This window comes from Coffea arabica, chromosome 2e, assembly GCF_036785885.1.
Source record: "Coffea arabica cultivar ET-39 chromosome 2e, Coffea Arabica ET-39 HiFi, whole genome shotgun sequence".
Lineage (NCBI taxonomy): Eukaryota > Viridiplantae > Streptophyta > Magnoliopsida > Gentianales > Rubiaceae > Coffea > Coffea arabica.
The window spans coordinates 33477665-33491431 of record NC_092313.1 but is presented as its reverse complement, the minus strand read 5'-3'; the positions used below and the strand labels follow the sequence as shown (position 1 = coordinate 33491431).

At 36.0% G+C, this 13767-nt stretch overlaps 1 protein-coding gene across 1 annotated transcript; it reads left to right on the top strand.

The window, feature by feature from the left end:
- The first annotated feature begins 3801 nt into the window (after positions 1-3801).
- On the top strand, positions 3802-12507 carry LOC140036233 (putative disease resistance RPP13-like protein 1). The gene is made up of 2 exons (XM_072077569.1): positions 3802-5550; positions 12496-12507. The coding sequence occupies exons 1-2, from the start codon at positions 3802-3804 to the stop codon at positions 12505-12507; spliced, it is 1761 nt and encodes a 586-aa protein (XP_071933670.1).
- Positions 12508-13767: the final 1260 nt, after the last annotated feature.

Here is a 13767-nt window from a genome sequence, read left to right as displayed (position 1 = left end):
ATTTATTAGATTCCATTCCGAAAGAACCAACGAACCAAACATCAAGTATAGTAATGATACCCATTTCAGATACTTGAACCAAACAGATGTATTGGAATGAAAGGTCTCATTCCAAACCCAGGATATCCGATTCCAAATCCGAATCCGATTCCAAGCTGCGAACCAAACGCCCCCTAAGACTTGTACTGTTTACTGGACTTGGGGCCAGTTCCATAGTACTTTGGTCCGATGCGGTTCCACCTGATTGTTGTATTGGTTGAACTTTGAAGTTGTATAATAAATAGAATAATTTTTGTATACACTGATAATATATAATTTTTTTTTACATTAACAAGTTTATATTAATACCAAAGAATATGAATTTCAAATTCGAATTTCAAATCATATGCATGTAATACACATCTAAAGTTGCTAGTGTAAAAAATTCACTACAATATAAATATATAAAAAGTTAATCCTGATATACACTAACACAATGTTGATGTATTGGAGAAATAGTTAAAGTGTACATAAATAAAATATTTCATATATGTGAGCGCAACAATATTACATTAGAGAGTATAATAAATACAACCACCACATGGCTTTAAAAAAAGTATAGGCCAAGGCGAAAAAAACTTGTGTGGATCCATCCGTAAATCGAGTGATGCACAATTTATCACGTTATCATCACTCACTAAATTTCAAAATTCACTTCGGCTTAGAATTCTCTTTATTGGTCTCTCATTTATTCACCGTGTTAATTGCTTTTTGTTGTATGACTTTATTAGTATATATCTCTGTTATTATTTAATTCATGTGGATCATTAGGGAATTATAATTTTTGTTAAAAGTTAACTGTTATGAAATATATAGAATGCATGAGAACAATAATATATAGAATGCATGAGGGCGCTTATATAAAATGCATAAGGGTAAATTAGAAAATTGTATAAGGTTATTTTGCATTTGGATCAGGATAATTAGAAAATTGTTAAGTGAATCATTCCTAAAGAGTATTAATCATTGTTAACACAAAAAATAAGGGATCCCGAAAGTCAATTAAACACTTGAACCATAGAACTTGACATTGCTAAAAATTAATCACCACATGTCACACTAATAAAACCCATTTTTTAAAGATACTAAAGCCAACAATAGTTTATTAATTGTTTCCTCAATAATTGTGCATTTAGAGAAAATTTAACAATTTTATTTCATGTCAAGCCAACAATAATTTATTAATTGTTTCCTCAATAATTGTGCATTTACAAAACATTTAACAATTTTATTTCATGTCACAATAATAAAAACCATTTTTAAAGTCACTAAAGCCAACAATAACTAATCAATTATTTCCTAGGTAATTTTGCATTTCCAGAACACTTCAAAAGCAAATAATTAACCACAAAAAACCAACTTTCATAAGTTTCACTTTTTACACTACCAATTACGAATTCAGTCAACATGTCCGATAAATGCACCAAAACCATAGCAGCTGTTAACAAACAAACAGACAATTGATGAAAATAGCCATAACATCCAATAAACAATTACAGGATAACCGCTTGACAAAAAAAACACTGTGCATAGGTCAATTTTCCCTTTTATAGTGTTAGACATGTATATCTCTATTACTCACTAAGTTCAATAAATATAGGTCTATTTCTTTTTTCATTAATATTAGGTCATTAATCCACAGTAAAAGACATGTATTATTACATTGTTTTTCAAATTTAGAGTACTTTAATTTTCAAATGTAAGAAATAATCTAATTAATGTTACATGTTTAAATAAATAATAAAAAAAGATTAGCACACAACATCGCTTTTCAATTTACAGCAATTTAGAGCCATTAGAAAAAACAAATATGTTAAAAATTTTATAATAATTATATATACACTAAACATGGATATATTAGTAAAATAACAAACTAATTATTCTTTTAAAAAGGAAATAGACTCAGAATCTAGCACACATAGAAGACAAAAGTAAGCTCATGTTTGTAGAATATATATATAGAATGAAAAGTATAATAATTAAAATAAGAGAATTAAAATTTTTCCAATAATTATATAGACTAAATATGTATATATAGACTAATATATATCCTTCTAATTGTACGTTTGAAAAAGCTATAGAATTAGAAACCATTTTTAGTTTAGAAACCATTTTTAGTTGAAACCTATGGCATCTTAACCGATTTTACTTACTTATATGATAACAATGTTGGACTTGTTATTTTTTTCCCTCTAGCTCAATTTTCGGGAACTGTGCAGTCAGAAAATATATTGTTGAACATGCTAGACAAACACTGCATCCACTTGTGTGTGCATTTTTTGCAAACAAATTTATTTCACTGTGCCAGTTGGAAACCAACAAAAAATTCAATTGATGAAAATAGCCCGAAAATTCATCAAGAATTAAGCATAACCGCTTGACCAAAATGGAACTATTCATTACCCAACTCTCCCTTTTATATATTTATTATTAGATATAAATTTATATAATGTTATAAAATTAAGCATCCTTTTTATTGGATTTCTCTCTAGTTATTGATATCTAAATTTATATAATGTTATAAATTTAGGACTAATCTTTCCTACTAGATAGTTTATACACTTGTCAGTATTGAATGAATGACAATTATGTAAAATTTGAATTTTAAATTCAATTTTTATACATATATCATGAATCCAATAATGATATTGTATACACTGTCATTATATATAAAATTTATTCATAAAATTATGCATTTATGACATGAATTTTTCTTTTGATTTTAAAATCGATGTATTAAGAAATTATATTTTGTTGAAAATATTTTGACATTTAATTTACATGAAATATTTGAGCGGTAAAAAATAGATCAAAATGATTAATCTTACGTTAAAACTGGATCAATTTCATATCAAATTTTGTGTACGAGGCGCAATGGAGAAAAATTCTCTTCAATGCAATGGAGAAGAGTCCCGTCCATTCGCTGCTACTAAGGTTGAAGCCCTGCTTTATCCTCTCCTCTCCCACCACCACCATCGATCGCCTTGTGGTTCTTACATTCACCTCCACCACCATCGCTTAAATCTCCCCGGAACGCCTCGTAGCCACCTTCGCCTTCACTCTCCTCCACGTCTTCTTCTTCTTCCGCTTTTCTCATAAAAGACAAAACCCAAGGCTACGGCTTTAATTTTCTTAAGCTCCATAGGTTTTGCAGAAAAACAAACAAGGATTGGAAGGTAGAAAGCAAATCAAGGTAGAAATTAAAGAGAGAGAAAAAATCAAAGATTGGCAGGGCCGTTTGGAGTTCCTCTCTCTCTCTCTCTCCCCTTCGGTTTAGAGACTTACCAAGAGGGTGGGATTGAATTTGGTCGGGAAATCAGAAAGAAACCATAATCTGGAAAAATATTTGGCCATTCAAATATTGATTTCTAAGCTAATTAGCTATACCAGTTTTTTATATAAGTTGATTTCAGCTGTAATAGGGCTGAAGGCCCAAGTGTAAACGAATGGCGGCGTTGTGGTGGCGGCGTTGGTCAAGGAGAGAGGAATGGGGAAGTGCGGACTTAAAATTAGCATGAAATGTGGCAAATTGTGCACTGTTTAATATATGTGTGGGCCCTTAAACTTAGGCTACGTAAGTTTTTGCCGCCGAAGGTCAATTTTGTTGACTTTGCACCCTGTGAAAATGAAATCATTTTCTGTTCTTGGGAGCTTGGCTTCACAAAACCAAACCAACCATACTCTGGTCTGCTGCAGTAGTGCCCTCTTTCTCTCGTTAGCTTGATTGAATTTGTTTCGGTACAAGGACCTCCACCCCAAGATATGGCTCTTGCCATAGTTGGAGGCTCTTTTCTCTCCGCTTTCCTTCAAGTGCTGTTTGATAGGATGGCTACACCAGAGTTCCTGAATTTGTTTCGTAAGCGAAAAGCTGATGATGAACTCCTCAAGAAGCTCAAGATGAACTTACTGGCAGTTGGAGCAGTGCTTGATGATGCAGAAAACAAGGAAATAAGCAACCAAGCTGTCAAGGAATGGCTTGAAGAGCTCCATGAACTCGTTTACCAGGCAGATGACTTGCTCGATGAGATCAACACTGAAGCTCTCAGAGTTAAGGTAGAAACTGAGTATCAGAGCTCGACCAGCTTCCTGGTAAGTGCTTCCACCTATATTTCATCTTTCAGTAATCAGTTCTTTAAAAGGATTATGCCTGAGATAGAAAACGTTGTGATTAGCCTAGAGGGATTTATACAGCAAATTAATCCCTTGGGCTTGCAAGTTGTTGAATCGAAAATACAATCATGTCGACTGCCTTCGACTTCTTTGGTCGATGAGAACACTGTTTGTGGTAGAGATGTTGACAAGGAGAAGATAATCCAAATGTTGTTGTCTGAGGATAAAAAAAGAGACAGTGTCACTGTAGTTCCAATAGTGGGCCAAGGTGGGATTGGTAAGACGACCTTGGCTCAATTGGTTTACAATGATAAGAGGGTGAACAATCATTTCACTACCAAGGCATGGGTTTGTGTATCAGAAGCATATGATGCCACCAGGATAACGAAGGAACTCCTTAGGGAGCTCGAGATCTCATTTTCTGACTCTGGTGAGAGTTTGAATTCCCTTCAGCTTAAGCTACAACTTGGCTTAACTGAGAAAAGGTTTCTTCTTGTACTGGATGATGTTTGGAATCGTGACTATGATGACTGGGATAAATTGAAGATGCTGCTCAAAGGTGGTTCTGAAGGAAGCAAGATCATAGTGACAACACGAGATAACAGAATTGCATTAATGATGGGCGAAAAAATGTCAATTCATCATTTGGATTTGATATCAGAGGAGGACTCTTGGTCCTTATTTGAGAAACATGCATTTGGAGATAAAGACAATGAAAACTGGCGTGAACTTGAAGTGATAGGAAAGAAAATTGTGAACAAGTGTGAAGGGTTGCCTTTGGCTGTGAAAACAATTGCAGGTCTTTTGCGTTCAAGAGGAATGGTTGAGGAGTGGGAAGACATTTTAAGAAATGATATATGGAACCAGACAAGAAATCCAAATGGCATCTTGCCAGCATTGAGGTTAAGCTACATGCACCTTCCTTCCCATCTTAAAAGGTGCTTTGCTTATTGTTCTGTGTTCCGTAAAGGTTTATGGTTTAAAAAAAAAGAAATAATTCAGCTATGGCATGCTAATGGTCTTCTGGAGCACCAAAGAGAGTTTAAAACTATTGAAGACATAGGTGAAGAGTACTTGCATGAATTGAGATTGGGGTCATTGTTGTGGCAGCCAAGCAACGACAAATTCTCTATGCATGACCTTATCAATGATTTGGCTAGATTTGTTGCAGGAAAATATTCTCTCAGGTTGGAAGATCATTACCCTGGCCATGGTACCACAGCTAGAGTACGTAACTTCACATATTTTCCCAGTGAATATGACACATTTGATAAGTTTAAACTCTTGAGGGAGGCCAAGAATTTAAGAACATTTCTCCCTGTTGGTATGTATCGATCTGCTACTGGAAGAATAAGCAACAAATTTGTACATGATATGTTGCCCACATTCAAGTCTTTAAGTGTTAGTCCCACAGACAACCAAGAGGGGGGGGTGAATTGGTTTGATTAAAATCTTAACCAAGTTTATGCACTTTTTCGTTAATGAAAATTTACCTTCCTTTTTAGTAATGATCAACCAAGTAGATTAGAAGACAATAGCAATATTGATCGGAGAAGCAAGTATAGATAAGCAATGAAGATTTTATTAAACAGAAATGTAAAATGGAGAAACAAACCAAGTGTCTACCAAGCTTTACCCAAACTTGAAGACCAAACACAAGGAAGAGCAACTTCTCTTTGATGAAAGTCGATCAACTAGATGTACAATGGAGGGAGCACTTCCTCCTTGCCCTAAGCCTCACTTAGTCAAGCCAAGAAGTTTTACAATCACTCAGAAAACCCTCAACAGAGCTACACTAAAGATCCTTTCACTCACAAAAGAAAAGCTCAACAGAAATTCACACCACTTTAAAACAAATCTGCTTTGGAGACTATTTTCTAGCTAAAATATCTCACTAGATCTTGTAAACAAAGTGTGCAAAAGTCTCTACTTCGTTCAGACCAGTTTGATTTTAAAGGGAACCAGAAATGGGCTTCATCAATGCTTCCAACGGATAGAAGGCAGCTGAAGAGTCAACTAGCCGTTGGGGCTGTCGGACGTCCGACGATCAAATCATCGTCCGAACCAATCGTCCGATGGCATCCAAGTTGACGTTCGGACGTCCGATGCGTCTTGATCGTCCGACACCGCAGCGTCCGATCGTAGGCAGAGAGTTGGAAAGTTAGCTTGGAATTTTTCGGACGTCCGATGCGGTTGATGAGCGTCCGATGGCAAGCGTCCGATCCTTCCGGACGTCCGATGCTTCCTCACGAGCGTCCGACAGAGCTTCCTTCTTGATGCTCTTTATCCTTTCGGACGTCCGACAGATTCCTTTCGGCCGTCCGACGTGAGTATCCTGTTTTTGCTTCTTCTTTTGGTTGAAATGCATTTCATGACCTATTCATACCTGATTCTTTGATATGTAAAGACACTTATAATCGAAGAAGGTTAGATACATTTCAAAATACTTTGTGATCATCAAAACCAAGAATAACATTCTCCCCCTTTTTGATGATGACAAAACAAAGGTTTGAAATGAAATTTTATGATTGCAATGAAAACTTCCTCTTTCAAAATAGACAAGAACTCCCCCTGTCTTAGTGAATCACAAAATTTGAAAATTTTGGAAAACTCCCCCTCACAAAGCTGCCCATCCGAGTTAATCAATTAAGCATATCAGCCAATCCAAATTTAAACAATCAATCCAACATATCCTAACATTACCAATCATCAATCATAACCATCTCCCCCTTTTTGTCATCACAAACGGGCAACCAATCACATCACCACATCCACAAATTCACAAATTTAGACAAATTCACACATCAAAACTTAGACCATCAGAATATCAGAATAGACAATCATTCATCAAAATATTCAGACATCCATCAAAACAGTACTTAGACATCCAAAATGAAACTTAAAATATCCATTACATTACACATTCATTGTTGAATACTACAAAAACATAAAAGAGACAAACAACATGCAAATGTCCTAAATGATGAACTAAGTGGATCCAGGTGTCCTCCGAGAGAGCTGATATTGATCAAGATCCTCCTCTTCAGTTTCTTCATCATCTTCAGCAGCCTCTTCAACTGGTGCCTTGCCTTTATCTGATGTAGAGGTGCCATGAGGAGTCACAGGGGTTGAAGAACCAGGATCCGGAATTGATGAACTTGGATCAGTGGGGTGTGACTCTTTGTCATGGGAAACTTCCTCAACAACAGGGGGGGGAAACAGGAGGTTCTTTTTGTCTAGGAAGGCAGTTTGTTGCTCAGAGGACATAGTGAGCATTAGACCATGTTCTGGAAGAAGAACATGCTGTTTGAGTTCACGAAGGAGCTCAATTACTTCATCACTGGAAGAGGAAGATGCTTTAGTGGCAGACTTCCTAGGGTGAATGGGAGTGAGTGAAATGGGTGAAGGATCATGTGCAGTCTTAGACCTAAGTTCACTAGAAGATGCACCCTTATAAGCCCACAGATTATCTTTGAAAACAAGATTTTTTCTTTCAAAATACCCTTTTGTAAAGGCATAAGAAGATGCTTCTTTAGGACAAACACCTAGAATAGGGACTTTGTTAAACTCAAAAATCTTTTGAAGAAACTTTCCATAAGACAATTTTCTGCGAGAATCAGTGGCATAGCGAAGTAAGAACTTGCACATGACAAAACCAAAATCAATACGAATTTTTTCTTGAAAACAATAAAAGAGGTACAACTCCATTTTGTTTGCATCAGTTCTGTGCCCATCAGTGGGCACAAGCAGGTTTGAAATGATAGAAAAAGCAATTAAATTCACAGGAGCCAGATCATTCAATTTAGCATCAGCAGGTGAGGAAAAACTTCTTTTGAAATAGGTTAACATTTTTGTCCCATCAAAATGATTTGCAGCAGTAGGAAGCTCTTCATAAGAAAAGAAATTAGCAATCTTATCTTTGCATAAACGTTCAATGGTAGTATTTAAAATGGAGTTCACAATTTCAGAGTCAATGATTAAGTCTACCCCATTAACCCTGGAAAATATTTCAGTTGGGTCAGAACCTTTCCTTAGATTGGCAAAAAATTGATGCAACATATCTGGATAGTAGACATTTGGCATAGAAATAAGATGTGACCATTTCTGGAAAGCAAATAGACTCAGAATGGATTCTAAACCTATGGAGCGAAATTCAGAGGGGTTTACAGTTCTTTGAGGGATGACACCCTTCTGGGATATCCAGGAGTATTTGTCTTTCGCAGCATCATCAAAGAATGTAGGAGGAGGAACTGATTTAGGAGGCGGTTGAGAGGAGGTCCCCTGTCCAGATTCAGGCTGAGATGTGGGTTGTGGAGTAGGCCGTGACATTTGACCCTTGATAGCTCCCCTTTTGAAGCGTTTGGATGTCCGTTTGACAGTAGGAAGATCCTCATCCTCATCCCTGAGTGGATGCTTGCGTCCGGCAGTAACTTTTCCTCCCCTTAGATTCACCATTGTTCTAAATGTGTGGAATGGAGGATGCAAATGATGCACACAGCAGTAGGGAAGTGAATCGCACAGAAATTTTGGGACAAAAACACCTTGAACGAGATTTGACAGAGCGGTTATGCAAGAGTAGGGTTGTGAGGAAAATTTGGGGATTTGCGAAATGTTACTCAGTTTGGTGAAATGATCAGGAGAAATGAAACGCAAACGATGGGGAAATGTTTTGGTTGAGTCAATTTGGGAATGGTAGTTACAGAATGGTACGAATTTGAGAGTGAGGGAAGAGAGAGTTTTCGTCCGAGAGGAAATAGGATATGAAGAGACTGAAGCAAATAAGGAAGAAAGTTGATTTAAAACAAATGAGCCGTTGCACTGTCGGACGGCCGAACGAAGTTGTACGTCCGACAGTTGCGTCCGAACAGGCGCAATTCTGGAAAATGGCTGAAGAACATCATCGGACGTCCGTTCATCTTCTTTCGGACGTCCGAAGACTTTGAGAAATATTAGGATGATTTTTCGATTATTCCTAATTTTGATCTTAGATGAATGAACTGATCTAATGGCAGAGCTTTGGTAAATATATCAGCAAATTGATCTTTAGAACAAACATAATTTACACATATTTCACCTTTTTGAACAAGATCACGAATAAAGTGATGCTTTATATCTATGTGCTTTGTCCTAGAATGATGAATAGGATTTTTGGTCAAATTTATAGCACTAGTATTATCACAGAATACAGGCATGCAGTCATACAACAATCCAAAATCATTCAAAGTGTGCTTCATCCACAAAAGTTGAGCACAACATGCACTAGCGGCAATATATTCCGCTTCGGTTGTAGACAAAGATATTGCATTTTGCATTTTGCTAAACCAAGAGACTAAACAATTTCCAAGAAAATGACAAGTTCCACTCGTACTCTTTCTATCCACATGACAACCTCCAAAATCAGCATCCGAATAACCATATAGAGCAAACTCATTAGATCTAGCATACCAAAGACCATAGTCTAATGTACCTTTCAAATACCTAAAAATTCTTTTTACAGCATTCAAATGTGATTCTTTTGGACAAGATTGAAATCTAGCACACAAGCAAACAGCAAACATAATATCAGGTCTACTTGCGGTTAAATAAAGTAGGCTTCCGATCATACCTCTATAATGCTTTTCATCCACATGATTACCTTCTTCATCTTTGTCAAGCTTTGTAGAAGTGCACATTGGAGTTCCAACTTGTTTTGAGTCCTCCATGCCAAACCTTTTCAGCAATTCCTTGGTATATTTTGCTTGATTTATAAAAATTCCCTCAAGAGCTTGATGTATTTGAAGTCCAAGGAAGAAATTTAATTCTCCCATCATACTCATTTCAAATTCATTTTGCATAGTGGTGGAAAACTCCTTACATAGATACTCATTAGTAGCACCGAAAATAATATCATCAACATATATTTGCACAATAAGAAGGTCTTTCAACACGTGCTTAGTAAAAAGTGTGGTGTCCACAACACCCCTTTTGAAACCTTTTTCAATCAAGAAACCACTTAATCTTTCATACCAAGCTCTTGGAGCCTGTTTTAAACCATATAAAGCTTTAGAAAGTTTAAACACATGACTTGGAAATTTTGTATTTTCAAAACCGGGGGGTTGATCCACATACACTTCTTGATCAATAAAACCATTTAAAAAGGCACTTTTAACATCCATTTGAAACAATTTGAAACCTTTGAAGCAAGCAAAAGCAAGAAGCATTCTAATAGATTCTAATCTTGCTACGGGAGCAAATGTTTCATCAAAATCAATTCCTTCTTCTTGTGCATATCCTTTAGCAACTAATCTGGCTTTATTTCTTACAACAACACCTTTATCATCCAACTTACTCGAACCCGCGACCTCGCTCTGATACCACTTTGTGCCAATGATAGGCTGATTTTGAGGTCTATCAACAAGTGTCCAAACTTCATTTCTCTCAAATTGATTAAGTTCCTCTTGCATAGCCAAAATCCAGTTTTCATCCTTTAAAGCATCATTGATATTTTTAGGTTCAAAAAGAGAAACTAAAGCAAAATTATCAATCAATTTTCTCGATGAGGAACGAGTGTTTACCTTCTCGGATGGATCACCAATTATAAGTTCTTTTGGATGATTTTGGCTGAATTTCCAAGCCTTGGGAAGATCTTTGAGTGGATCATCATTTTTGTCTTCATCTTCCACTTCTTGATCATTTTGAACTTCATTTTCCATTTCAGTTGCTGCTGGTTTAGAACTTCCTTCATTCCCAATTGATAGCTTTTCCATTCCTTCTCGAACACCTACATCATCATCCTCACACAAACTTTTGGAATTATCATCATTGGCTTCATCAAATGTTATATGTATAGCTTCTTCAATCACAAGAGTCCTTCTATTAAAAACTCTATATCCTCTTTTATTTTCACAATATCCCAAAAATATTCCTTCATCAGATTTTTTATCAAACTTGCCAAGATGTTCCTTTAGATTCAAAATAAAGCATTTACAACCAAATACTTTGAAATAACCAACCGTAGGTTTCTTATCAAAAATCAGTTCATAAGGAGTTTTCTTCAAAATTGGTCTCAAGAGAATTCTATTCATTACATAACATGCAGTGTTTACCGCTTCAGCCCAAAGGTATTTAGGCAATCTACATTCATTCAACATAGTTCTAGCAGCCTCTTGGAGAGTCCTGTTTTTCCTTTCTACAACACCATTTTGCTGTGGAGTCCTTGCAATAGAAAACTCATGAGTTATACCATTATAATCACAAAATTCTGGAAAACCACAAAATTTGAATTCACTTCCATTATCACTTCTAATTCTAACAATTTTTAAACCAAGCAGATTTTGCACTTTAGCAAACAATGAAGTAAAATTCTTGAAGGCATCATCTTTATGAGCAAGAAATATCACCCAAGTGTATCTAGAATAATCATCCACAATCACAAAACAGTATTTCTTACCACCCAAGCTAGAGATTTGAGTAGGGCCAAATAAGTCAAGATGCAAGAGTTCTAAGGGTTTTGAAGTAGATACACACTTCTTTGTTTTAAAAGAAACTTTTGTTTGCTTACCAAATTGACATGCATCACATATTTTATCCTTTTCAAAACTGATTTTTGGCAAGCCTCTAACTAGTTCCTTTTTCGAAATTTCCTTTAGTAAGTCCATGTTAAAATGACAAAGTCTTCTATGCCACAACCAAGGATCTTCATTTGAAGCTTTAAGACATTTTAAGCTAGAAGAATCAACTTTATCAAGAATCACAATATATATGTCATTAAACCTCTTACCTTTGAACACAACATTGTATTTGGAATCAAGTACAATGCATTCAAGCTTTTTAAACAACACATACAAGTCTTTATCACACAATTGACTAACACTAAGCAAGTTATAACCTAAGTTATCAACTAAGAGCACATTTTGAACAAAAGTTTCACCATTCTTACCAACATCACCTATTCCAATTGTCTTAGCTTTCACATCATCACCAAACGTCACCTTTCCACTTGATTTTGATTTCAGCTTTATGAACAGAGAGGGATCACCGGTCATGTGCCTTGAGCAGCCGCTATCAATAAACCATTTGGACTTGTTTGATCCTTTTTCCTGAAAAAATAAGGTGTTTGGTACCCATTTTAATTTTTGGGTCCATAATAGTTAGCATTGTATCTAACTAACCACATGCATTTCATCCCTTTGTTCTGATTTCTTTTCACATAGCAATCTCCTTTCAAATGCCCTCTTTGACAACAGAAATCACACATAATGAAAGAGTTCTTAACATGTACTGGTTTGATATATCTCAATCCACCTCTTCTATATGTTGTGAAGCCATGTGCAATTTTGTTGTGAGCAAATGTTCTTTGACAAGCAGAAGGATGAGTAGATGACATGTTTCTTTTGAGAAAATCCTGTTTTCTTGATTTCAAAGTTTCATCCAAGATGTCCATTCTTTTCTTCAAATCACCATGCCTTTCCTTCAGCATTTCACAAATATTAGTCTTTCTGTCAAGCTCGTTTTGAACATCACATCCGGCTCTTACAAGGCATTCATTGTCAGTCTTTAGATGTTTATTTTGTTGAACCAGACTTGTATTTTCTTGAATGAGAAAAGCAATTTTCTGTTTTAACAGCTTGTTCTTATCATAAGATTCCTTCAAGGCATTATGTAGCTTTTCAACAAAAGATTCAAGATCATCATCTTCATCATCATCACTTTCAGATTGCGAGTGAGTGGAAGTTACCTCATTATTTCCAATAGCCATGAAGGCCATTTGAGCTGATTCCTCTTCTTCTTCAACTTCCCCTTCGGAGTTGCATTCATTCCAAGTAATCTGAAAGTTGTTGAATCTTGGCTTTCGATCAGCTTTTCCATTTTTCATCTTCTTCATGGGGCATTCATTTGCATAGTGTCCAATCTGTCCACATTCGAAGCATTTGTCCAACTGTTTCTTGTTGAAATCTTGTTTTCCTTTGTACTTTGCGATAGATGGTTGATTCTGGAATTGATTGCTAGGACCTCCCCTTCTAAACTTTCTTTTATTCAAAATTCTTTTGAAGCCTCTGGTGATAAGAGCAAGATCATTATCATCACCATCCGAGTCTTCATCATCCAGGTGAGCTGGATCATCTTCACCTTGAGTAGTCTTTAGAGCAATGTTTCTCTTTGCTCTAGCATCCTCTTCCTCCTGCACTTTAGATTTCAGTTTCAACTCATAAGAGGTTAGTGAGTTAATGATAGATTCAATAGGCACAGAACTTAAATCCTTAGCCTCTTCTATTGCAGTCACTTTATTTTCCCATTCTTTGCCCAATGCATTGAGAATTTTTCTGTTCTTCTCTCCCAAGGTGTACTCTTTGCCCAACACCTCGAGATCTTTGATCAAGTCAGTGAACCTGCAAAACATTTTGTCAATATCCTCAAGAGGTTCAATCTTAAAAGATTCATACTTTGTGACCAAGATGGCCTTTCTCTGTTCTCTCACATTGTCACCACCCTCATGGATTTCTCTTAACTTATCCCACATTTCTTTGGCTGATTTACAGCCTTTCACTCTAATTGATTCATTTGAATCTAAGGCACTATAGAGAACATTCATGGCCTTGGCATTCAATGTGAGGTTAGTCCTGTCTTGAGCATTCATTT

Coding starts and splice junctions, on each gene's coding strand:
- LOC140036233 (XM_072077569.1), top strand. CDS start 3,802: ATGGCTCTTGCCATAGTTGGAGGCTCTTTTCTCTCCGCTTTCCTTCAA.